General features: G+C 36.4%; 8 protein-coding genes across 10 annotated transcripts; 5 read left to right on the forward strand and 3 right to left on the reverse strand.

Moving 5' to 3' along the window:
• Window positions 1–5: 5 nt before the first annotated feature.
• On the reverse strand, window positions 6–7270 carry LOC100640802 (glycogen [starch] synthase, muscle-like). Its single transcript, XM_019998531.1, has 19 exons — window positions 7091–7270; window positions 6839–7020; window positions 6501–6539; window positions 6373–6451; window positions 5901–5974; window positions 5650–5838; window positions 5530–5544; window positions 5322–5451; window positions 5188–5227; window positions 5021–5098; window positions 4910–4960; window positions 3500–3569; window positions 3347–3453; window positions 3238–3297; window positions 2999–3191; window positions 1334–1460; window positions 996–1153; window positions 723–908; window positions 6–408 (listed from the first exon to the last, which is right to left on the reverse strand). The coding sequence occupies exons 1-19, from the start codon at window positions 7197–7199 to the stop codon at window positions 247–249; spliced, it is 2049 nt and encodes a 682-aa protein (XP_019854090.1). The 5' UTR covers window positions 7200–7270; the 3' UTR covers window positions 6–246.
• Window positions 1472–2946, forward strand: LOC109583268 (valacyclovir hydrolase-like). The gene has a single exon (XM_019998533.1). It carries the CDS (start codon window positions 1986–1988, stop codon window positions 2778–2780), a length of 795 nt encoding a protein of 264 aa, XP_019854092.1. The 5' UTR covers window positions 1472–1985; the 3' UTR covers window positions 2781–2946.
• Window positions 7271–7356: 86 nt separating the features above from the next.
• Window positions 7357–11121, forward strand: LOC100642064 (digestive cysteine proteinase 1-like). The gene is made up of 10 exons (XM_003387806.3): window positions 7357–7672; window positions 7811–7983; window positions 8586–8820; window positions 8930–9140; window positions 9211–9398; window positions 9452–9543; window positions 9876–10034; window positions 10240–10429; window positions 10695–10750; window positions 10884–11121. Exons 1-10 carry the CDS (start codon window positions 7486–7488, stop codon window positions 11013–11015), a joined length of 1623 nt encoding a protein of 540 aa, XP_003387854.1. The 5' UTR covers window positions 7357–7485; the 3' UTR covers window positions 11016–11121.
• Window positions 11122–11145: 24 nt separating this feature from the next.
• LOC100631408 (uncharacterized) lies at window positions 11146–14374 on the forward strand. Its single transcript, XM_003387807.3, has 11 exons — window positions 11146–11431; window positions 11951–12082; window positions 12231–12330; window positions 12719–12824; window positions 12925–13002; window positions 13125–13258; window positions 13303–13346; window positions 13451–13487; window positions 13544–13657; window positions 13819–13925; window positions 13979–14374. The coding sequence occupies exons 1-11, from the start codon at window positions 11249–11251 to the stop codon at window positions 14096–14098; spliced, it is 1155 nt and encodes a 384-aa protein (XP_003387855.1). The 5' UTR covers window positions 11146–11248; the 3' UTR covers window positions 14099–14374.
• Window positions 14375–14998: 624 nt separating this feature from the next.
• Window positions 14999–18839, forward strand: LOC100640927 (protein MTO1 homolog, mitochondrial-like). Its single transcript, XM_019998528.1, has 18 exons — window positions 14999–15281; window positions 15396–15491; window positions 15543–15598; window positions 15653–15812; window positions 16380–16454; window positions 16516–16617; window positions 16816–17044; window positions 17088–17161; window positions 17204–17320; window positions 17377–17507; window positions 17575–17717; window positions 17782–17843; window positions 17906–17993; window positions 18042–18116; window positions 18177–18295; window positions 18410–18506; window positions 18554–18611; window positions 18672–18839. Exons 1-18 carry the CDS (start codon window positions 15080–15082, stop codon window positions 18777–18779), a joined length of 1992 nt encoding a protein of 663 aa, XP_019854087.1. The 5' UTR covers window positions 14999–15079; the 3' UTR covers window positions 18780–18839.
• Window positions 18727–20959, reverse strand: LOC100641050 (24-hydroxycholesterol 7-alpha-hydroxylase-like). 3 transcript variants are annotated; one of them, XM_019998530.1, is made up of 13 exons: window positions 20680–20959; window positions 20495–20630; window positions 20168–20421; window positions 20029–20111; window positions 19898–19982; window positions 19743–19838; window positions 19596–19689; window positions 19465–19558; window positions 19350–19425; window positions 19209–19304; window positions 19063–19151; window positions 18927–19014; window positions 18727–18880 (listed from the first exon to the last, which is right to left on the reverse strand). In XM_019998530.1, exons 1-13 carry the CDS (start codon window positions 20911–20913, stop codon window positions 18812–18814), a joined length of 1494 nt encoding a protein of 497 aa, XP_019854089.1. In that variant the 5' UTR covers window positions 20914–20959; the 3' UTR covers window positions 18727–18811. The 3 variants fall into 3 exon arrangements, with proteins under 3 accessions (XP_019854089.1, XP_003387846.1, XP_019854088.1); XM_003387798.2 differs by having other exon boundaries at window positions 19465–19528; window positions 20680–20927; XM_019998529.1 differs by having other exon boundaries at window positions 20495–20602; window positions 20655–20741.
• A 24-nt stretch (window positions 20960–20983) lies between these two features.
• Window positions 20984–22819, forward strand: LOC100641177 (KRR1 small subunit processome component homolog). Its single transcript, XM_019998513.1, has 8 exons — window positions 20984–21079; window positions 21123–21155; window positions 21209–21375; window positions 21450–21584; window positions 22110–22235; window positions 22291–22374; window positions 22484–22540; window positions 22631–22819. The coding sequence occupies exons 1-8, from the start codon at window positions 21046–21048 to the stop codon at window positions 22817–22819; spliced, it is 825 nt and encodes a 274-aa protein (XP_019854072.1). The 5' UTR covers window positions 20984–21045.
• Window positions 22820–23017: 198 nt separating this feature from the next.
• Window positions 23018–24008, reverse strand: LOC100641303 (short-chain collagen C4-like; the record flags this gene model as incomplete). Its single annotated transcript, XM_003387800.2, has 2 exons — window positions 23018–23845; window positions 23892–24008. Coding segments are annotated over 2 exons (848 nt in total), but the record flags the coding sequence as incomplete, so codon positions are not given.
• Between the last annotated feature and the right edge of the window lie 79 nt (window positions 24009–24087).

Raw genomic sequence — 24087 nt, forward strand, 5'->3', positions numbered from 1 at the left:
TTTAATGCTAAAATTCAACATTAAAAGATGGTCTACAACACACATCTTTCTAAACATATCTAATTGATTTTTCATTGAAATTATACTATAAATTATAATACAAGGCATCAACAAAATAAACAACCTCTATCATGATAAAAAAATTAATAATGAAAATGATGGTAATAATAATAATAATAATCAAAATAACTAAATTCTAATTTTGTTTCTACAGCAACACACACTGCGGCATTAGAGAGATTTCTGTCACGTTGAAGCAACCGAGGAAGAGAGAGAATGATGTGGAGAGCTGGCAGCTTCATAATCATCTCCTTCATCTTCATCTTCATCTTCCTCATCTTCCTCATCTTCACTGAGGTTCGGAGGCTCACTAGGTGGAAGACTAAGAGGTCTGGGAAACTTGTCAGTCTGAAAGAAGAGAGAGAGAGAGAGAGAGGAAAGATTATGTAACATGTGCTTAAAATTATGACCACTTTTTATTAAATACATGTAGGTGATAGTAGACATGCACAATCATTGCAGTGTCCCCAAAATGGTTGGAGATAATTCTTTACTTATTACTTATGCATGAAATAGGAAATGGTTCTATTTCATGCAACATGTTGCAAGCTCCATTGACTCCTGTATAAAATGTGTTGCATGTAACAAGTTGTTTGTAACAAATGTTGCAATGTTGCATAGTGTATGTTGGGTTTTAGGTTGTGTATCCACTCATTTCTTACATGGACGGGAGTTGCAGCTCCAGATCTCTTAAAGTAGTCTGGATGGACAGCCTTTAGTGCCATCTTCCTGGCCATGCGATAATACTTTCCAAGCTGCTCCCAATCGAGGAGCTCACTCAGTCTCTCAGTCCTGTTCCTCTGTATGATACGCTGTCTCCTTGACTGGGAACAGAATTCAAACAAATACTAAAAAGGACAAATAAAAAATAGTTTTATATGCAAACCCTATTAAAAAATTTGTGGTGTCAAAATTTTTTTCTTTAATAATCATACCTGAGACAATTGTTGGACTGACTCCTCCACATTCTTAAACCTTCTATCAATAATGTACAGTCCGTAGGCTGGAGGATCAGTTACATTCTCTGATATAAAGCAACCAAAGCCAGAGAGATTAGTAGTAACAGAAGGAATGCCCATTACAGTGCACTCAGCTATTAGATGGAGAGAGGGAGGATGAATAATAGAATTTTAACATCTGTGACAGTAATTATGGTGTTCATTAATGTATGGCTTGCTCATGAACATACTTACACAAAATACCACAAATAACAAGCAGTCAATATATCACGTTTCATTGTTGCGAATAATTAACTGCATGCATGTACATGTACCTGGGGTGTATCCCCACGGCTCATAATATGACGGGAACACTCCCAAATGACAGCCTCTGACAAACTCCTCATAATCCATCTTGAATAAAGGATTAGTTGATGAAAGGAACTCGGGATGAAATATTACCTGAAACAAAAAAACTATATCAAAAACGATAAAAGTGAAGTTTTCCAAATCATTGAACAACACATAATGCAGCATGCACACAAAAACTTTAGTGATAAAAATTTCAATGATAAAGCCTTCCAAGTGCATTACCACATATTAATTACCATTTACACTTCAGCAGATCATAGTGATAAGCAAACCCATACAAAAGCAAGGGAAGCTCAACAAGAAAATAATTAGCAAGCAAGTGCATAGTAACTGCACTGCAGCCTCGTAACACTGTAACACTGCCAGCTATAAACTGCATTAATATGCATAGCAATACTGCAAGCTTTGTGTAGTATATGTGCCAGGTTTACGTCATTAAGCACGTTTTTTGATTAACAAATTTGGCATGAGGAGACTATAGTCATGACAACATAGATATAACGTCATTATAATTTATAATCTATGATGACAACAACCATAAATCAACAAGGAGGGCCTTATAAAGAGTGAGTGCATGCTAGCATACTGCTGTTAGAAGCTGCAGAGAAAAAGATAATGAATACTATCAGTGTGCAAGTTAATGGAGCTAGTCTTTACTGTACTATAAGAGGGAATGGACCCCATCCTGTACTCCTCATTCCTGGGGCAGCAGCACCAAGCCACTGGTCATTCTCCTCACAGTTGGAGCACTTAGGTAGAACTGGGAGTCAATTCACAGCCATTGCCTATGATCCAAGAGGATATGGATACTCACACAAGGCACCTAGGACCTTCTCTGTTGCAGTACCAGAGCATCATCTAAAGACTGATGCAAGAGATGCACATGAGCTAATGATATCACTGGGATACAGCAAGTATTCAGTCCTTGGTTGGTGTGATGGAGGGATAACAGCTATTCATATTGCTGCTCTCTTCCCTGAAGCAGTCAACGGGATCATACTCTGGGGCAGCAAGGGATACCTCGACAAATCTGATATCGAAAAGGTAGAGAGTATCAGAGACGTTAGAAAATTCAATCCAAAGTTCAAGAAAGCTTTTGAAGAAGTCTACGGTAGCGAGGCAGCATTACAAGGATTGTGGGATAAGTATACTGACTCGGTTTCTGCTACTTATTATTATCATGCTCGAGAGAACAGCGGGGAATGGTGCGATGAGGAAATGAAGAAAGTGAGCTGCAAAGCACTGATATTTCATGGAGCAAAGGACAGCTTCACTGCACTGTCTCATGCTAGATACATCAATGAGTGCATTGAAGACAGCGAACTCTGCATAATCCAAGAAGGGAAGCATCAACTACCAGACTCCTTACAAATAAACTCTATCATTGAGAAATTCTTTAATGAATGCTAAAGATACTTCCTTCACATATTTTTTATACCAGGCATGCACATACTGATGTACTTATAATTTTACTGCACTTTCAGCATTTAATGCAATTTCTGCATTTACTGTACTTTCAACATTTCGTGTTTATTGTACATTTTATACAAAAGAATTGTTGAATTTGAAGCTAAAAGTATATAAAATTTATATTATATCAAAAATAATTATTTATGTAAAATACTTACCTTCACCCTGTCCTCTCTTCTATTGAATAATTGTATTCGTCTGATGTGAGAGAGAACAGGGTCAGAGTCACTGTTGAGGACATTGTGAGTCACAACTGGTGGTAAGTCTGTCCTCTGGGCAGAGAACATGCTTCTCTTCAATTTTATGATATCTTCTTTCTCAAGAAAAGTTTGAGGGTCAGGAAGATGTCCTCTAAAATACAAAGTTATTACTAGTTGATAAATTTTGGTTTTCATACCTCAATGTGCTCTCATAAATCTTCTTGCCTATTTGAGCTTGGATTGAATCAACAGTTTCTCTGCAATATTGAATCACACTAAAAATCCTTCGTTTCTCTTTCTTTCTACCTCAGTTGTTTTGTGATAGCTTGTCCTTTCAAAGAAGCAACGTTAAAGCTGTTTGTTGGAGCAGGAAATATGAAGAAGGCAACAACAGTGATATCACTATTGCACACCTATGGAAAGGAGTAAATGTGGCAGGGTACAGGTAATTAGGTATACTTTTAAATAATGATTGAGTCTAGCTAGTGATTCTAGAAAGAGATCAGCTCCTTTGTTACTGAATTCATACCTACAATGAATGTATAATACACTTTATACACAAAGTGCGTGGCAAGAGAATTTATACACATAGTGCATGGCAAAATAATATGAGTGAAGGAAATGGAATTTTTAAAAGTGCTCGTTATTTTAGAATTTTTGCTCAGATTCACCTCAAACTTTCTACAAAGGATAAGGACATCAATATGTATCAAAAAATGTGATAAAAACTTAGGGTGATTTCGGAGCCATTTTTTGGAAAAAACTATGGGCTATAGCCTTGGGTACTTTTCAAAATTTTGGTGTTTTCTCAAAATGGCCATAACTTGAAAAATTGAAGTCGGAATCAGCTCAAACTTTCTACACAGCATAAGGGCATCAATATGTATTGGAAAATGTAATAAAAATTTGGGGTGATTTTGGAGCCATTTTTTGAAAAAAACCATGGGCTATAGCCTTGGGTATTTTTCAATATTGTAGCGTTTTCTTAAAATGGCTGTAACTTGAAAAATTGAAGTCAGAATCAGCTCAGACTTTCTACACAGCATAAGGGCATCAATATGTATCGGAAAATGTAATAAAAATTTGGGGTGATTTTGCAGCCATTTTTTGAAAAAAACCATGGGCTATAGCTTTGGGTATTTTCAGAATTTTGACATTTTCTTAAAATGGCCGTAACTTAAAAAATCGAAGTCAGAATTAGCTCAAACTTTCTACACAGCATAAGGGCATCAATATGTATCGGAAAATGTAATAAAAATTTGGGGTGATTTTGGAGCCATTTTTTGAAAAAAACCATGGGCTATAGCCTTGGGTATTTTCAGAATTTTGACATTTTCTTAAAATGGCCGTAACTTAAAAAATCGAAGTCGGAATTAGCTCAAACTTTCTACACAGCATAAAGGTATCAATATGTATCGGAAAATGTAATAAAAATTTGGGGTGATTTCGGAGCCATTTTTTGAAAAAAACCATGGGCTATAGCCTTGGGTATTTTCAGAATTTTGACATTTTCTTAAAATGGCTGTAACTTGAAAAATTGAAGTCGGAATGGGCTTAAACTTTCTACACAGCATAAGGACATCAATATGTATCAAAAAATGTGATAAAAACTTGGGGTGATTTCGGAGCCATTTTTTGGAAAAACCATGGGCCATGTTTTTTTTCAAAATTTGCTCGTTTTAAAAGTGTTCATAACTTCAGAATTTGACCTTGAAATTGGCTTAAACTTTTTACACAGCATAAGGACATCAATATGTATCAGAATAAATGACTATTGTTTTCAGTCAAAACTTGTCTTAAAATGATTCTATAAAGTTGAATTTTTGGACTCATTCACTCACTCAAGCTCCATCAATCTCAATTCCTTACCTGCCAGCTATAAAAAAATACAAAGTCTTGTCAAGATCAAAATCATAATGGCTACAATAAAAAAGAAGAAGTACAAATGACACTATACACTAACAACTGGTGCTCACTGACCCATGGAAATGACCTCTCACAAAATCATGAATCTTCTCTTTAGACTGAGCATGAAGATTCTGAAACTCATGCATTGCACTACAAGGAAAGAGAGAGAAAACATTATACATAGACAGTAGAAGCAATACAGCATAGCCCAATGTACAATATATACTATTACAGTTTACCTGAACTTAATGACATTTAAACCATTAGGAAGAACAACATCTGTAATGAAAAAATCATGCAGTGATTGAGAGATGAGAGATGAAGAAAGAGTACATATACATGAATTGATTAAAGATGTACATGACTAGCTGACCCGGCTTCCTCTTTAGCAAATGTTCAGCTTCTTCTGCAGTGATCTTTGAGACTGTAGAAAACGTGTGACATATAGTAGCAGCTGCCCTCTCCAAACAATATCTGTGATATATCTGCCTATCACCAGCTTCCTAACAACAACAACAACAACAACAACAACAATAATAATAACTTGTTAATGGTTTAATGCTATGGGTCATCAATCTTACCTTGTCAACATTAAACTAAAAAAAGACAAAGTAGAAAAGAAAGAGAGAGGGAAAAGAAAGAAAGAGAGATGAAGGGAATAGAGAAAGTAAAAATGGCATTACATGTACATGCAAACTCACAAAAGGTAGATTATTATAAAAGTCTGCTTTCCCTGCACAAAGGTATCTACCCAACAGAGTAGCGTGTGTTGTGAATATGGTTGCCACTGGGATCTTCTTTAACCTGAGCATCAGGAGGCCAATACCTGACATCCACTCGTGAAACTGAGCAACAACCAGCGGAGAGGGACCAGGGATACGCCTAACAAACTAACGGAGAAAGATAAAGAAGAGGATAAATGAAAAGGAGATACTTATTTTGGTTCTCTTACTTCAGATATGAACCAAAATGTTAAGAAGCCAAAGACGACAGCGTCTTGTGACTCTCCATCATTATCAGGGATACCTAGTATAAAACAGTTAGGATGCTTCATGATACAAGCAGGCAGTGTAACATGAATAACAATACATGTATGTACATGTGGTATAATATCATAATGGGATGGCACTCATACATAATCTCATGAATGATGAATATACATGCATACACTTCCTGGAGGCTGGAGTGCCAACAAAGATAATGATACCCCAAAAATCATGTCAGGATTATCAATCAGAGAGCACAACGTTGCTGGGTATAGTAGGCAAGTTAACATTAAAATCAGGGCTCCCATTAAAAAAAATTTCTAAAAATACACCCTGCCAAGTTACTTGTAGCAAGACATTAGATTATAACAGCAAACATTCATCATTAAAATAACAAAGAAAATAATGAGTGCATATTATGCAATATGCTGTATGTACCAATGTGACAGAGATCCCATATCTCCTGCTTCCACTGACTCAGACGCCAGTACGAGGAACCCAAATCAAATAATATCACCTGAAATGAGACGAAGTTTGAGATGTGCTTTAATTAGAATGAGAATTACCTTCGGGTAACCTTCAATGAGCCAGCGACCATAGACAACCTAAAAATTAATATTATAATTAAAATAATCATAATAATCATAATAATAATTATTATTATCACTGTTAGATCTAGAGGGAGTTTGGTCTCCCATATTTGGTCAAGATCTCCTAAAATATCTCACTTTTAGCTTTTTTAGTCCCTCATATTTAGCCTATGCCTTCTATTTTAGCTAAATTAGGCTCTCAAATTTAACTTCAAAATCTAACAATGATTATTAATTTATCATGTACAATAATGCTGATCAAATACCCCCTCTCAGGTGCAAATTGATTCTCATTAGAGCTACTAATAGCGTACCTTGACTCCTTCCTTCTTCATGGACTCAACGACTTCTTTAGTGACAGAGAGCTCAGGCTCCATCACCTCTACTTCTAGCTTAACGGTTGGCTCATGGTAGGGTCCTATCATGCAATACTGGTCTCCTAACTCGGCAGTAGTGACTGGGGCTTTACTCCTAATCACAGTGTGAATACCACCAACTAGGGAAGGATGAAAATGAACGAGGGGCACAAGAAAGAACAATAATTGTTGAAATCAAGGCTGACTGACCTTTGTGAGCAACTTCCCAGGCTATTTCAAAGCTGAAACGAAAAGGCTCGGCTACTACTTTGTCTTCTGAGAGGGAATGGTCTTCCAGACTCAATTTGGAGAGCTCCATCTCTGCTGTAGTCTCTCTGCAGCTCAGAGATGAGATTGGGGAGGGCTGCAAAGTTCGCGAGCTCGTGCTGGATAAACCACGCCTTAAACTGTTAAACCCCACCCAACACCGCCTATTCTTGGATTTTTAAAACCCTTTAAAAATACGGAAATCAAACGGAGTATAAACGAGGTTCGTACACGTGCCCTTGTAATAGATCTAACTGCAGCTTAGCTTGCATCAGAACATAAAAACTGCTACGAGTATTAACTGACTCAACAGTACAGCATTCCTTATTCTCTGCAAGATGCAGCTAATGATAGTTCTTCTCTTGTTCGCTGCTGGAGCTCTAGCAGCTGATCCGCATACACTCCAGTGGCCAGATACTTACACCATTTCCGGGACCATATCTCTCCCTTATGCTGAAATAACGGAGCCTTTTCAAGCTATAATGGACATTGGAGCCAAGATGGGACGCATGAACATTAATAATGGTGAGGGAAATGCTGGGAAAATGAGAGGCCATTTTTGTTTGTTTATGTGCATGTGCTAATCATTTCTAGAAAACCACAGCAGGCACAGCTCCTAATTTTTCATATCTTTTTTAAAATACCTATTATATCTTCTTTTAGGTGAAGTTACATTGATTTACAGAGGTGATGACGGTGATTATGGCACTCTATACAAGACAGTCCCAGTCACTATGAATGATACCTACAATGTCATGACATGCTATGCACTAGCTGGTAGCAGTGACCAACCAGTATTACCTCAAACTGTACTACCAGATCCAACTCTCTACAAGGTTATTACGTATTTACTATAATGGGTTGAGGCTTGGCTGTTAAAAGTACAATTACTATTTCTATAGTACTAGAAGCTGTATGATTACTTTAGATGCAATTTAGTGTTGTTTAGTTAACTGCAGCATAATGTATTGAAAAAGTCCCAAACTTAACAGCAACTAAGTAAAAGTAACAATGCTTACTAACTTTTACTGATTGCTTTTAAGATGTACTGTATAAGTTATTTTTAAGGGAATTATAAACTGATTGTATTACTAGAAATTGCTGTGCATAACTTAAAACTGTAGATGCAGCAAATTTAGTGTTTCAAAGTTAATTGCAACTAAAATCCCCTAACTTTAAATAACTAAAAATGCTTAAAAACTAACTAAAAGTAATGCTTTCCTAACAATCCTACTTAAAAGAGCATTTAATACTTTACTAATTGAAATTATTCCTAGGAATTACCTAAGTCACTAAAACTATATTGACAAATGCAACACTAGATTTTGTCAATCTGACATTTAACATGTACATGTACACATGTTTAATTTCCTATTGCAATCAATTGCTCATGTACATGTAGTGATTATTTTTATTCATTTTATTTTCTCATTGGTAGTATGTGGCTGACATGAAATACGCAGATCAAGACTCCATGCTCTACATATCCAGTTTTACTGAGAACACAAAAAACAACAACTACACACTGATCGTCACCACAGATATGAAGCCTCTGATTCTCTCCTTCCTTGGGTTTGATCGTCTTTTTGGCTCTCATTACGACGAGTATGTTGTAACTTATGACAACGTGAGCTTTGATAAACCTGATGCAAGCAATTTCATAGTAGCTTCAAGTACGTGAAATAAATACATGCACACTTGCCATGTATTCCCTTCTCTACTCTCTATCCTTTTATCTTTGAAATATTTTTTTCTTTTATTGCTTTCGCTTCTTTCTATTAGAAGATAGTTGTAAAACCAGTTTCCCTGGCCCCGGAAGGACTCATCCTATGACTGAGAGCATATTCCACGAGCTGATGGGCCCTGGGTCTTTCGAGGAGAGGACCCAACACGTCCAGGATGCCTTTGAGTCTTTCAAGTCTCGTTACGGAAAGTCTTACGAGAGTCACGTTCACGAGGCTGAGAGAAAACATCACTTCCATCACAACTACAGGTAAAAGAAGTCATACTAGAAAGATTTTTTTTTTCGTAGAATTATCTAATTTGATTTTTGTTTTTAATAGGTTTGTAAAGGCAATGGGCAATAAGAGGTCTAGCTTTACAGTAGAGCTAAACCACCTGGCTGATCTAAGTGATGCTGAGATGAAGAGGATGAGAGGTTACAAGAACAGTGGAATCAACTCAGAGTTTGTGTATACTTCTTCAGTCTCCGCTAATGACATACCCGACTATGTTAACTGGTGGCTTAAAGGTAATTGTAGCTTATATTGTATGTATTTTAATGCTTGTATGTGTGTGGAATAGGTGCTGTCACTCCTGTTAAAGATCAAGCTATATGTGGCAGCTGCTGGAGCTTTGGTACAACTGGCACACTAGAAGGATCATTATTTATAAAGGCAAGAAACGAAAAGAGAGAGAGAGAGGAGAGAAGAAATAAAAGGGTTTATGTAGCTGGGAGAAAGAAAAGACAAAGGGAAAGAGAGGCGTGTGTTATCATAAGTAGTTGCTACAGGTGTCACATGATTAATTTTTTTATTATTTTAATTCTTGTATAGCCTCAAAATTACTGACCACCGCAAATCAATAATAATCTTTTCTTTGCTCAAATGCTTCGTTTGTGTAGAGAAAAGATTATTATTGTGAATACTTTGTCTAGAGAAAAGATTGTTATTGTAAACTAGAATTAAAAGATGCACTTTTCACTTTCTAATTTTTCCCTCTTTTTTAGACTGGTAACCTTGTTGCTCTAAGTGAGCAAGCATTTGTAGATTGCTCCTGGGGCCAGGGTAACAATGGCTGTGATGGAGGAGAGTCAGAGAGAGCTTTCGAGTGGCTCCTACTTGGAAGATGTCTACCAACAGAAGCTACTTACCCATACATGATGCAGGTCTCTGTACATGTACTGGTTTTATATTACAGTCTGTAGATATATTGCCAAATATTGTAGAACATTTGGCAACCATCTAGCGATTAATTTTGTGTTAATTTGATTTTTTTAAATTCCCACCTCCCAAATGTATTGTTTTGCCAATAAAGTGTCCTTGTGTTTCTCCATAATTCATTTACCTTGTTATTATTTTCTACCCTTTCAGGACTCCACCTGTAAAGATAAAACGGCTACCTGTGGAGTCAGGATCAGTAAATATTACAACGTCATGTCCACTAACGTGACTGATCTTAAAGTCAAGATATTTGAAAGAGGTCCCATCAGCATTGCCATCGATGCCAGCCATCGCTCCTTCAGTTTCTATGCCAATGGAGTTTACAAGGAGCCAAAATGTGGTATGTACATTGTACATGTAGTCAAATATCCTGCCTTCTTTTTATATGTCTTGTGTCTCACCTTTGCTTGATATTGTTTTATCACAAGTCCTTATCGCAGTTTGTACAATTGCATATGTATACATATGGACATGCTCTACTTGAAAGTGAATGATTAATGTTATCTTAAATTTTAAAAATACCAACCACTACAGCACAATGTATAGTTATCATGCAAATGATGCAATATGTATCCTTTCTTGCTAATACTTGTATTCTCTTTTAGGCAATACTCCTAATGATCTAGATCATCAAGTATTGGCAGTTGGATATGGTGACGTGGTAAATAATAGAGAGAAGAGAGAGAGAGAAAGATGAAGTGGATATGATATTATAATTTATTAAAATGGAGTAAATGATAATGATGGCTGGGATATCTTGTGATTTAATCATGTGGTTGTCTCTGTTTAAATAGAATGGTGATGAATACGTCATAGTCAAGAACTCCTGGTCCACCCACTGGGGCAATGACGGCTATGTGCTGATGTCTACTGACAACAATCAGTGTGGTATTGCCACTGATGGCTCATTCGCTGATGTGATGTAGGAGGGGAACTTCTGGTAGCTGCAATAATAACTACTGTGTAATATAAAATTGCTGCTTTTTCCTTTTTAAGAATGTTTTGATTGATTTTGAGTGATTGAATTAATAATCTTTAATATAATTAGCTACAAAGCCACGCCCTCTTCTGGTGAGAATTGGTTGATGCAATCAGTTGTTGAGCTGATCTGGTCTCACAGTGATAAAGTAGTATATAAAAATCCTGTACAACTGGTCTTATGGGTCGCTTTTATTGTCACTGCCTTAACGTTACCCTCAGCTACAGAGGAGGAGACGGGAGAGGGCTAGACCGCTCCTCGGCCATAAGGATAGAAGAACTACTAGGAAGTACAGACCTTCCTGATCAACTATTGAATAAGACACTGGTGACAGTCTCACTGGACGTAGCTGGAATAATATCAGTAAGAGAGTTAGAGAGAGAAGGAGAAGCGAGCAAGAACTAAGAAATGGGTTTTATGATAGTTTGGGATGTTGTTGCAGATTAATGAAAATGAATGCTAAATGCTTAGCTTGCTTATTGATATTTAAAGTGTTTGATTGTTTAAAAGATGCCTGTATCTATGTATGCAGTAATGCAGATAGCATTTAAAATGAGAGATGAATACGCCATGCACGTATCTATTCTGTTAATTAACGCTGTATAGACTACCATTGCCTTGAGGAATGCAAAACATCATAATTGAATGTCCATTGAAAATAATCTTGAGCATACAAAAAGCAATTTTAAATTTTAAAGCATCTTTAAGAAAACTCATAGCCGTGTGCATAAGTCAAAAAAGGCAAAAGAGCAGGCTTGCTAATCATACCATAAATGACTAAAGACACTATAGCATTGACTAAAATAGAGTAATGTTGCCCCACAAACACACAGAGGTCACACATTGCCCATACATTCATTTCCATGTACTTATCATTTATAGGAGCAACCTCTACTATTAAGAAGCTATTCTGTTGGTGTCTGGGATATTGTTCATTGCCTAAACTGCTCCACTGACGTGTTTATCAAGCATAAGGAGAACAAGGAGAGACTACTAGTCTTCAGCAGCTTATTGGTGAGTGTTAAGAAAACTTTATAGACTGGGGAATTGTAATTATTTGCCTCTGCATCTGTCTGTCTCACTCTTTGACACTCTCTCTATCTCTTTTTCTCACCGTCTACTCTCTTTTAATGTCTTCTCTTTTTTTTTCTTTTTTAAAAAGACTGATCCCTCTACACTCAAATTCCACCCCAATTACTCCCCAGTCTTTAGCATAATCCTAAAAGACAAGATGGAGGACAATCCACAGCTAAAGGAAAGAAGTGAGTGATCACTTTGTTATACCAACAAATATTACATCAGGCACATCACATGATATATAAATGGCATTTACTAATAATAAAGTATGTGCATCAATCATGCTAGTATTACATTAAGTTATGTATTGGCTACAAGCCTTTCATTAAATTTGATTGACTTTTTCATGTACTTAATTGCTAGCAACACTAAATTTGCATGCTATATACTGTTTATAATTTCATTGCAAATACAAATAGCCAATATGCTTATTGAAAGACTTGGATGATGCAACATTAGAACTGTACACAGTAGTGAGTAGTCTAGCATGGGTCAGTGCATTATCATAGCCTAATAAGGGAAAGTAGTAAAACTATTTCATTAATTTTGTTAATATTCTTTATATTTTTATAGTGTCATCGATGACATTTGGGCAGGATGATTTAGTAATGAAGGAACTGCAGGCACAGACTGAGTCCTATCTCACTGAAGAGGAGCAGAAAATGGAACAAGCTATAAGGTGACTGATCTATAGCCTCCTTTTCCCTTTCTCTTTCTCCTTTGCTCTTCTCTTCTATTCCCTTTTCCTGTTTAATGCACATTCTTGTCCTAACCCGCAGAGAATTTGAAGCAAAGAAGAGAGAAGAATTCAGGAAGTTAAAAGAGAAAGCACATGAGGATAGAAGGAGATTATTCTTGTAAGTAACACAAGACAAAGATGACATAAAAATTTGATTTAATGTGAACATGAGTACTTGCTATAGCATTTACTTATAGCATTTGTGACATAAGCTGATGTGATTATTTTTAATTTTTAAAGGTCCTTACAATTAGCTAAAGAAGCTGAGCTTGTTACTAGTCTAACTGATGCTACAGATGATGATGCTGTTACTCCATTAGTTGATGCTAGGAGAGAAGATAGAGCTACTCAACAAGGCCCAAGTGATATTAAAGGTATAATAATTTTATTTTCTTCAGTCTTTATTAAAAATTATCAGGTGCAAGTACTAATGTGCCCACTCTTAAACCTGGCCCTATTAAGGTAAGCTGATGATTTTTAAATAATAATACCTGCATGCAAGCATATTAGCATAAAAGATCACATAGTTATACTGCAGTAATGATCTTTAATTTTTTATATAATAGTCTCCTCTTCAAGTCCCTGAAGTCTCAAATAATGATGGTGAGGGAATATATGTGGATAGTTTATATTAGAAACTATTTATCATTCTTTTGTAGATATATTTGATTTTGATGAGGATATGATTGAGTCTGGTGTCCCTCAAGGAGAAACTGCTGCTTCTCCTTTCCCTCTCTCCTCAGATGATGATGAGTATGATAGCTCCAGTAATGGTCAGCAAATTTACCTTCTCTTCCAAACAATCTTAACTATAATAACTTTTAATAAACTTAAATGAACTCTTAGCCTTTACTACATGCATAGGAGTCTTTCTTCATCTTCTTAATTATCATAGTTCATGTGATATGCTCTCTCTTCCTCTTTTCTTATGTAGGTAGTTCCCTTGAAGAAAGGTACAGGGTTAGGACATCATTGCCAGCATCACTACCACTCACTATGCCTTATCTAGCCAACAGGGAGAATTACATGGAATCAAATGAGGTAGGAGCATCCAGTGTATATAAAATTATTTATGATGAATTATTATTTTTTAGGTAAAGCAAAGTCCTTCAAATTTAGCTCTCTCCATTCAGAAGTTAGCTCTTAGTGTTCATGATACTGGAATGTTTGGAGATTTGCCTAAGCCACGTGTCAAAAGCAGTCATAGACATTAATGGTTATGATTTTTATTATTATCAATTAATTTAATTTAATATGCACACCCTCACTATGTACAGTATGATATACTTATTATATATATACTATTGTTGCAATTATTAATCGTTATTATTATTATTATCATTATCATTATTATCGCTATTGTTATGTTATTATGCACATTATAATGATATCAGTATCACTCGTATCAAATTTGTTAATTGTGGTTGCTCTGCATTGGCTACTGTGTGGCCAATTTATTGAAAAATCATTTCCAGAATTTTATTTTTAAAGGCCTTTCTACACTTGAACCGGTTTTAGAAGTCGGATCATTAATGCATGGGTGGTTGCAGAAATTTGGTTTGACCTGGGCATCAATAATTAGTGGGTGTGGAGTGGGTGTGGTTCCATACAATTTTGCAAGGAAAATGGACAATACTGATCTATAACTTCATTGAGATGATTTCTTAGCATAAAACAACAAAGAAGCCTGTTGAACTACCACAGTTTACACTGGATGCCCACACCAGAATCATGAATATAATTATTGGTCAAAAAGTCAACCTGGGCATTGCCCCCTAATGCCCAGGCCTGCAACCGCCTACGCATTAATGCGCATTGAATGTGCATCATTGTGACTCCACACTATCTTCAGGATCATGTATATTTTGATAGTATTTCAGATCCAGCTGCCATTGGTTACCGTTATCTATTGAATGTGCATTCAAACCACATATGCATATGGAGGTGGTTTGGCTTAATGCGCATTGAAGTCAATGCTGCATCAGGTGTGGAATGACTGGAACCGGTTCCAAACCAGTTCAATGCGCATTAGAAGTGCTAGTGTAGAAGGCCTTTTATCAAAAAGCACTTTTAATAATTAGCCCCTCCCATGTGGGTGTGGTATAATTAACCATAATAATAAAATGGCATCTTTATCATAAAATCCCAGATAACTTCCTCCCTATTCTCTCCCTTTTATTCACTTCAATTTTGAGATGTCTCTCTCAGTGTGGAAAAGAGGAATTTTAGTAGTTCGTTTTGTCTCACTGAGGCGGCTCTCAGCCACCAGTGGAGGGAGAGAGGGCGAGCCTAAAGTGATAGTAGTTGGTGGAGGACATGCTGGAGTCGAAGCAGCAGCAGCTTCTGCTAGAATGGGAATGAAGACTGTTCTAGTTACACAGAAAATAAATGCAATAGGTAATAGAACATTTATTATTATTATTACATAAATATTTTTACATTTTTATTTATTATTATTTGTCAAGTATACTAGTATACTAGAGTTTCCAAAGTCATACTAATTTTTATTAGGAGTGATGGCGTGCAATCCTTCCTTTGGCGGGATTGGGAAAGGTCACCTCTTGCGGGAAATTGATGCTCTGGACGGACTCTCACCTCGAATCTGCGGTAATTAAGCCACGCCCAAATCACACCCATTATATATATTTCAATAATCAGATGTGTCCGGAGTTCATTTTCGTGTCCTTAACCGTCGCAAAGGCCCAGCAGTTTGGGTAGGTTTCTAAAAAGTACTTGGGATTTTAATGAAGTTTGTGTGTGTTGTTTAGGGACTGAGGGCTCAGATTGATAGAGAGATATACCAGAGGACAATGGAGAGGGAAGTGACCAGCTTACCTGGTCTGAGAATTGAGGAAGACAGCGTTGATGATATCTGTTTCTCTTCTGATGATGAAGGAGGAAAGAAACGAGTAACCAGTGTTATATTAGGTAAGTAAGATCATTCAAAATTGGGCCAAAGACCCTGTACAGTACTATAGTTCAGGGCCATTGGCCAAATTTTGTCAAAAATGGGTAGGAGAGAATTCTCCATTTTTGTATTTTTTTCTGATACATATACATGTTTTTATGTTGTGTAGAAAGTTTGAGCTCATTCTGATCAAAAGTAGATTTTTTACGAATTTTTAAAGTTGCTCAAAATTGGGCCAAAGTCCCTGTACTATAGTACAGGGATTTTTGGAAAATTTTGCCAAAAATGAAAAGTAGGAAATTTTTTGTTTTTATAATTTTTTCTGATACATATACATGCTCTTATGTTGTGCAGAAAGTTTAAACAGATTTTGATGAAATTTGGATTTTTTACGAATTTTTTAAAGTTGCTCAAAAATTGTGCCAAAGTCCCAGACTTATAACAACAATGGAACAAATGGGTTTTTGCTTGTCACGGATTTCGTGACAATGGAACAAATGGGTTTTTTGCTTGTCACGGATTTCGTGACAATGGAACAAATGAGTGTTTGCTTGTCAGCTCATGAATGGTTTCTCATGTTTCTTTAGGTTCAGGGAAGATACTGCTGTGTTCTTGTGTTGTTGTGACCACAGGGACATTCCTTAGAGGAGAAATAAACATTGGTGGGTCTCATGACTCTCATCATCCTTTTAAAATAATCTTTCCCCTCCCTCCCTCCTTCAGGTCTTGATGCTTTTCCTGCTGGAAGAAGAGGCGAAGCTCCTTCAGTCAAACTAGCAGAAACATTCGACAAATTAAACTTATCTCTTGGCAGACTGAGGACAGGTACATGTAGAGAGAGAGAGAGAAAGAGGAATAATATATTAATGCACGTACACATTGTACAGTGAGTGTACACATTGTACAGTGAGTGCACAACTGAATATTACATGTATAACATTACTATTACTATAGCAGTATAAAAGTACTATATTGCTTAGCAGTACTACATGCTGTATGTTGTATAACAGTGCTATATTATAGGTACTCCTCCAAGGTTAAATGGAGCTACAATAGATTACAGTGTTACAGCACCACAGTATCCTGATAAAGACCCAGTCCCATTCTCATTCCTTAATGAATACAATGGAGTGACGTTAGCCAGTGAGCAATTACTCTGTTACCTCACACAGACAAACTCACTCACTCATCGAATAATAACTGAGAATGAGCACCTCAATAAACACATATTGGACGAGGTCACTCCACCAAGGTGGGTCCGTTTGGGCGTGGCTTGTTGCTATGGTGACCCGTAGGTACTGCCCGTCAATTGAGAGCAAGGTGGCTCGTTTTGGAGATAAACCTCATCAAGTTTGGCTTGAGCCGGAAGGTAAAAGAAGAATTTTAATTTAAAAAAATTTATTGTTGTCAGGTTTTGAGAGTACTACTGTGTATCCAGGTGGAATATCTTGTACACTTCCTGCTGAACTGCAGCAAAAAATGGTGAACACTATACCAGGATTAGAAAATGCTGTAGTAACGTATCCTGGTTTGTACTAAAGCATCTTCATTGGTATAATAATTTTTTACTTCTCTCCTTTAAAGGATATGGCGTGGAGTATGATTACGTTGATCCTCGTCAGCTAAAGTTGACACTAGAGACAAAACAAGTCAATGGTTTGTTTCTGGCTGGACAGCTTAACGGGACCACTGGCTATGAAGAGGCAGCCGCTCAAGTTAGTGACAAGAACTGGTAGCTCAAACCTGTTGCTCCAGTTTGATATAGCAGCATTTCGTTATTAGGGGATAGTGGCTGGTATAAATGCTGCTTTAAAAGTAAGAGGTAGTGATCCTTTTGTTGTCAATCGATCGGAGGGTTACATTGGAGTCCTTATTGATGATCTGACAACACGAGGGACCACAGAACCATACAGAATGTTTACCAGGTAAGAGAAGTACATATATACAAAGTGAAATTAACATTTATTATTATTATTATTATTATAACAGTCGTTCAGAGCATAGATTATCATTAAGGCCAGACAATGCTGATTTAAGATTAACTGAAAAAGGTAGAAAGAGACGAAAAGAGTCTCTAGATACTATACCATCAACTTATTACTTACCATTGAAGGTTATAGTGTTGGGTGTGTCTCTCAGAAGAGATTGGATCTTGTTACTAGCATGAAGGATAAGCTTGAAGCTGGTTTAGAAGTATTAAAGTCAGTGAATGTCTGGTCTTGCCATTATTCACTAATAATTACTATTAGGAATTTCACTTTAAATTCGTATACTTGGAAGAATAAGTTGAAAATACACATGAATGCTGACAAAGGAACAAAGAGGTGAGGGATATTATCCTAAGTTACCTTAAATCTCCCTAAATTTCTTTCTCTCTCTTCCAGTGCTTTTGATATGCTTACATTTGAGGATGTGAGTATTGCTAGATTAGCTGAAGTTGCTCCTGAAACATTTGGAGCTATAGCCCAAGATAAGCCATTATCACAGAGACTGGAGGTTATTGGTGAGTGAAAAGAACAAAATTATTTGAGGTCATTTTAACAGTCTTGAAAAAGTTGAAAAAATTGAATTATTATTGTTATTACTATTATTGCAAATTATATTTGTTTCTCTGTAGGTCGGTATGATAGATTAATCCAAGTTCAGAGTAGAGATCTCATTGATCTTCGTAAAGCTGAATCAATGATCATACCAGAATCAATGCCACGAGAATTGTTAGTATTACTATTGTAATTGTTTTGATTTTGATTTATGCATGTAGTTTTGAGACAATATCCTTAGAGACTAGAGAAATACTTCAGACTGCTCAGCCACGAACAGTAAGTGCTCAAAATTAAAGATTTCTTTGACTTTGTCTCTCTCTTTTTTTCTATTTAAAGATTGCAGCTGCCAGTAGACTCCCTGGAATGACTCCTGCTACTGTAATTCGTCTCATTCACTTTGTAAGACGGAACACAAGCAAACATACTTTAAACAAATCGCTATAAATTATATTTATGTACAGTATATAGTAATAATTTTATTTCAGTTTAATCTTCACGAAACATGATCCTTCTGGCTGTTGACTGCCAGTTAAATGCAGTGGGCTCTATTTGGAATTATAATGACAAAAGAACACGATAAAAGAAACTTACTGGTTTGGGAACCTCATCTATTAATGTCATATCTAACAACTTGAGGATCATTGATATGTACAAGTGTAGCTCCATTAGTGCAAACCACCTTTACACAAGAGGAGGTTATCTTTAATGCATGTACATACAGAGGTACCTTCCTGGACATTGGTAGCGTCCTCCACCGAATGCAATGAATCCAGGAAGGAACTGGTTCTTATCAATATCACACTCTAACCATCTCTCCTGTTGTATTAGTAAGAGGTGTCATGTACATTGTGCATGTATTGGTCATGCATTTACTGGATTAAAAGTCTCTGGATCGGGAAAATAAGTTTGGTTTCTATGACTGTGGTATGGTGACATCATTAGGTAGTGTCCAGCTGGTACTGTGTATTCCTAACTGAATGGCTCAACTAAGTTGTGTTTTGTGTTATTTTTTACTTTTATTTTTATTGGTTCTGTGACTTTTCTTGCTATCATTCCTGGAGATCTGAGTCTAATTGCTTCAAGTATAGCCCTGCATGGATCATAGCATCAGTAGTTAATGATTCCATACCTTTTGATGGTTGGTGGAGCTGCCTTTAGATCTTCCTCCTTTACTGCATTAAAACTAGTCTCATCTGCAACATTAATTCCAAATATCATCATATCTATTTTTATAGAATATGTTTATTATAACTATGATACCTTTTTGAAAGAGAGGCCATTCTTTTAGCTCCTCTTTTATCTTTTTGTAAACGTTTGGATGTGATAGAATAAATGATAGAGTCCAGAATGAGATCTACAAATAGGTACAGGTACCTATAAATGCTAGCAAAAGAAGTGTTCACATACTGGTATAGCATTAGCTTGTGAAGCCCACAATACCATGAGTGAATAGCCTGGAGCATTGGCTGGATCTACTGCACTAATAATGTGTTCTGCAGCATGCTACACTTATGATGCATGCAATCACAACTTGATATTTTTAAGTACACATTTTGACTGACCTTTAAACAGTCTGCTTGTTTCGGGACCCTTCCAACTACCTTCTTCATTATGTTTAACAAATATTCTTTGGTACTACCCCATTCTCTGAATTAAATTATGCATTCAAACTTATTATGTTAGTCTGAAATACCTATTAAATATAGCTGGTAATTGGGCATATTTAAAGTCAGCATCATATTTTATGAAATTGGTTAGCATTGATTTAATTTCTTCCTATTTATACACAGATATTTTATTCAAAATAGATACACTGATTATGAGTGAAATACCTCTGATAACTGAAGATTGCTCTGTCCAAAAAGTTGCTTCACAACTGGTCCAAACATTGTCTTCCTTACAAAATCCATCAGCTCCATTTCCACTTCTTGTCCTTCCCTTTCCCTCACTTGTAAGAGGATCTCATGATAAAATGAGAGAGAAAGCTCTTGACAGAGAGGATCCAAGTGATGCATTGTTAGTTGTCCTTTGAATATATCATGAATTTTTGTATGATGCTCACTGAACGAAGTTGGCTCTATGCTTGCTGGAAGAAAAATTAGAAAATAGCAGTAAATGAAAGATTAATGTATAATTTCATTATTTATGTATCAATTTACCAGCTGCTGTTGTGAAGTCTATTGCTGCTTCCTTGAAGCTTGCAGACGGTGTCTTAAAGTAAGTGGAACTGTCTTTATAATCCAATAAAAATGTCATTCTCTTTCCAACTGCATAAATTGTAAAAATATCACCTAACTGCATGCAATGGGATTTATTCACATATAATCTATTGCTCTATGTGTACTTCTTCATGAACTCTCTTGATGTAATAAAGTGGAGCTTTACCAAACTGGAGTCCCACCCCAAGCCATGGGATCCAGCCCTTCTTGGAAGGAGGAGGATTAGGTAGTCTCTGCTGGCTCAACCATTTTGAGCAACTCCAAGCAAACAGTAAGAGGAGTGGTCCAATGACTGCAGCTACTGTTGCAAGGAGAAGATGCTGTGGAGGAGAGAAAGATTGAAAAGTGTACACATCCATGGATGGATGGAAAGTGCTTACGTCACCAATAAAATTAATTATTTGGGAGGAGCTTTCAGCTTTAAATTATGCGGACATGATCCGGACGTATACTGCTTGAACACGTGCTGATGTGTGGGCCCAGTATTTGAAATGACAGAAACTGAAAAAGACTCCACAGCCACAGGTAAGCTCCTTTAGCTTATAGTAGATTATTAGTATATCCCTAGTACCCAAGAAAAAGAAATACAGGAAGGATAAACGTAAGCTTAATTTAATTAAATAAATAAAAATAAATTTAAATTAATTTTTATAGCATGGGACAATGATTCTATAGACCACTGGACCATTGAAGAGTTTAAGCCCGAGCATAATCCACACTCTCTCCTTGATGAAAGCTCATTTGCTACCTTGTTTCCAAAATACCGAGAGAAATACCTTCAGAAGGTGTGGCCACTTGTTCAAAAGTGCCTCAATGATCATGTAAGAAGAGAAATTATGAGTGGAGAAGGAGAGAAGATTTCTCTGTACTTTATGAATCTCTTTGTTTGCTTCAGGGTATCAAGAGTCAGCTTGATCTCATCGAGGGTAGTATGACTGTCTCGACGACACGTAAAACCTTTGATCCTTACATTATTGTGAAGGCCCGTGATATGATCAAACTCCTGGCAAGAAGTGTACCTTATGAACAGGTACATAATTACCATCATTCTTCTTTCTCTCTGGTCTCAATGACTTTCCTTTTGTCCAGGGTATAAAATAAGTTTGACTTTGATACATATTGATGTCCTTATGCTATGTAGAAAGTTTGAGCTAATTTTGAGTTCAAATTCTAGAGTTATGAACACTTTTTAAAAACGAGCAAATTTTGAAAAGAAGCATGGGCTATAGCCCATGGATTTTTCCAAAAAATAGCTCCGAAATTACCTTAAATTTTTATTACATTCCCTGATACATATTGATGTCCTTATGCTATGTAGAAAGTTTGAGCTGATTCTGACAAATATTTTTCGAGTTATGGCCATTAAAGAATTTGGCCAATTTCGGAAAAAAGCAAAGGCTATAGCCCATGGATTTTTCCAAAAAATGGCTCCGAGATCAACAAAAATTTTTATTGCATTTTCTGATCCATATGTGAGTTGATTGTGAAGTTTTAAATAATTTGACCATGAAACCCTAATTTATGGCTACTTAAACTATTAAACTTTCATTCATAGGCTATCAAGATTCTGGATGATGACAAAGCTTGTGACATTATTAAGATACGTTCACTCGTTAGGAATAAAGACAGGTTTGTGAGGAGGAGACAGAGATTAATTGGACCTGATGGAGCCACTCTAAAAGTAACTACTGAAACATCAAAATTAGTAAGTATTAATATTTAATTTTGCATTGTAGGCTATTGAGTTGCTCACTCAATGTTATATAATGGTTCAAGGTGCTACAGTATCAGCTATTGGACCATTCACCGGTTTAAAGCAGGTAAGAGTGTTTATACACCATCTTCTACTGTAACAACTAATGGAAAACTCACCTCTTCTATGATGACCTTTTTGACTATACACTTTTAAAATTTTAATTGCATTTTTAGCTGCGTAGAGTTGTAGAGGATACCATGAAGAACATCCATCCAGTGTATCACATTAAAGTAATGGCACATTCTCACTTTGACCATATCACGTGATTTATTCTCACATGATCCATTCTCTCATGATTCATTCTCACATGAATCATGCAGACTATGATGATCAAACGTGAGCTTATGAAGGACCCATCACTCAAAAATGAATCTTGGGATAGATTCTTGCCAAAGTTTAAGAAAAAGAATCTCAAGACAAAGACACCAAAGATAAAGAAGAAAGCTCCTTATACTCCATTCCCTCCTCCTCAGCCGGAGAGCAAGGTTAGATTATGTTTAATGTTGTGAGTTTTGGCTTAATTTTTGATCTATTTTTGAATACTGTATTCAATAATAGATCAGAAATTAACAACAATATTTAGCACTTTTGCTTATACTGTATAATTGTGCTAATGATATGTAGTTGCTATGAGTAAAGGCAATATTTACACAGATGTACTATGCTGTGTTATAATGTCGCTGTGCCACCTTGCTTTGTACCATGTATCTTTTTTGCATTGTTAAAGTCAATGGTTGTTTTAAGAGAATAGCAAAAATAACAAAAATATCACTTGTTTAACTTGTTTCTTAGTTCTTAGCTTCATTACTTGGTACACACAACACAAGTAATGGGCCTGTTAACATAATAAGGTGGACAGGGTAGACCAGTACAGGTTGTCCGTACAAAGTAGAACAAAGCACCATCAACATTAGTGTGACTACCAGCAATGGATTCTGGAGCCTCATCAAAGCACTCATAGACAGCATTCCTAGCATGAGTAGAGTATTCAGCCATTAGATATCCTTTATATTCTCTAGTCCATGATGAAGGACAGCTGGTTCTAGCAGGGATCATCAGTTTAACACTCTTAGTAGTTGTATAACATACTGCACAAGGAACATTGTGATCATGCTTTCCTGGAAATATACCATTAACTTCTTGATATTCAGAACCATACATGTAAGAATAATGAGAAGGTATATGTGTACTCATATATTGAGGAACCTTTGGTAGACAGACATAGTTAGCTCCTCCTCCTGAATGAGTATAATGGCTACCTCCAGCTATTCCCTCATACAGTAGTTGAGCTCCAGTAGGACAGGACTTCCTTCCCCAACGAGTGTACACTACTCCTCCACTTTTAGGGCCAGTGTCTCCTCTTGCTCCAGTGTCACCTTTCTCTCCTTTCTCTCCCTTATCTCCTCTCTCTCCTTTCACTCCATCTCTTCCTGGTACTCCATCACGACCATCTCTACCACGTAATACTTGAAGATATACTGATCTTACCAGAGTATCATTAACCTTCTCTTCAGTAATTAGAGAAGGTGATCCTCCTACATAAACTACATAAATAATTATAATGTCATTGTTCATATTTACTTTCATTAGTTGCTGCTGTACTTATTGTTGCAGCCACTAAAAGAACAGTCAGTGGCGGATCTAGGGGGGGGGCCAGGAGGGCAATGCCCCCCCAAAAATTCTGAACTGACCATCCCACTCATAATCAGTTATAATTGTAAATTGTTATCATAATGCATAATAATATACACCCACCACTGTAATAACATGTACAATG

Source organism: Amphimedon queenslandica, unplaced genomic scaffold (assembly GCF_000090795.2).
Source record: "Amphimedon queenslandica unplaced genomic scaffold, v1.1 AMPQUscaffold_13315, whole genome shotgun sequence".
NCBI lineage: Eukaryota > Metazoa > Porifera > Demospongiae > Haplosclerida > Niphatidae > Amphimedon > Amphimedon queenslandica.

What these genes read in the sequence shown, in the direction of transcription:
- LOC109583268 (XM_019998533.1), top strand. Translation starts at nt 1,986, where the DNA reads ATGAATACTATCAGTGTGCAAGTTAATGGAGCTAGTCTTTACTGTACT.
- LOC100640802 (XM_019998531.1), bottom strand. Translation starts at nt 7,199, where the DNA reads ATGGAGCTCTCCAAATTGAGTCTGGAAGACCATTCCCTCTCAGAAGAC. An exon ending in TGAAGAAGGAAGGAGTCAAG is followed by an intron (nt 6,540 to 6,838) that starts GTACGCTATTAG and finishes ATTAATTTTTAG; the next exon opens with GTTGTCTATGGTCGCTGGCT. An exon ending in GACTCAATCATTATTTAAAA is followed by an intron (nt 3,454 to 3,499) that starts GTATACCTAATT and finishes TCCTTTCCATAG; the next exon opens with GTGTGCAATAGTGATATCAC.
- LOC100642064 (XM_003387806.3), top strand. Translation starts at nt 7,486, where the DNA reads ATGCAGCTAATGATAGTTCTTCTCTTGTTCGCTGCTGGAGCTCTAGCA. An exon ending in CAGATCCAACTCTCTACAAG is followed by an intron (nt 7,984 to 8,585) that starts GTTATTACGTAT and finishes TCTCATTGGTAG; the next exon opens with TATGTGGCTGACATGAAATA. An exon ending in TGTTAACTGGTGGCTTAAAG is followed by an intron (nt 9,399 to 9,451) that starts GTAATTGTAGCT and finishes TGTGTGGAATAG; the next exon opens with GTGCTGTCACTCCTGTTAAA.
- LOC100631408 (XM_003387807.3), top strand. Translation starts at nt 11,249, where the DNA reads ATGGGTCGCTTTTATTGTCACTGCCTTAACGTTACCCTCAGCTACAGA. An exon ending in TCCACAGCTAAAGGAAAGAA is followed by an intron (nt 12,331 to 12,718) that starts GTGAGTGATCAC and finishes ATATTTTTATAG; the next exon opens with TGTCATCGATGACATTTGGG. An exon ending in GATAGAAGGAGATTATTCTT is followed by an intron (nt 13,003 to 13,124) that starts GTAAGTAACACA and finishes TAATTTTTAAAG; the next exon opens with GTCCTTACAATTAGCTAAAG.
- LOC100640927 (XM_019998528.1), top strand. Translation starts at nt 15,080, where the DNA reads ATGTCTCTCTCAGTGTGGAAAAGAGGAATTTTAGTAGTTCGTTTTGTC. An exon ending in GCAAAGGCCCAGCAGTTTGG is followed by an intron (nt 15,599 to 15,652) that starts GTAGGTTTCTAA and finishes TGTGTTGTTTAG; the next exon opens with GGACTGAGGGCTCAGATTGA. An exon ending in GCTGACAAAGGAACAAAGAG is followed by an intron (nt 18,117 to 18,176) that starts GTGAGGGATATT and finishes TCTCTCTTCCAG; the next exon opens with TGCTTTTGATATGCTTACAT.
- LOC100641050 (XM_019998530.1), bottom strand. Translation starts at nt 20,913, where the DNA reads ATGGATGTGTACACTTTTCAATCTTTCTCTCCTCCACAGCATCTTCTC. An exon ending in GCAATCTTCAGTTATCAGAG is followed by an intron (nt 20,112 to 20,167) that starts GTATTTCACTCA and finishes GTGTATAAATAG; the next exon opens with GAAGAAATTAAATCAATGCT. An exon ending in ATCCAGAGACTTTTAATCCA is followed by an intron (nt 19,152 to 19,208) that starts GTAAATGCATGA and finishes CTAATACAACAG; the next exon opens with GAGAGATGGTTAGAGTGTGA.
- LOC100641177 (XM_019998513.1), top strand. Translation starts at nt 21,046, where the DNA reads ATGACAGAAACTGAAAAAGACTCCACAGCCACAG. An exon ending in GAAATACAGGAAGGATAAAC is followed by an intron (nt 21,156 to 21,208) that starts GTAAGCTTAATT and finishes TAATTTTTATAG; the next exon opens with CATGGGACAATGATTCTATA. An exon ending in CTGATGGAGCCACTCTAAAA is followed by an intron (nt 22,236 to 22,290) that starts GTAACTACTGAA and finishes TTTGCATTGTAG; the next exon opens with GCTATTGAGTTGCTCACTCA.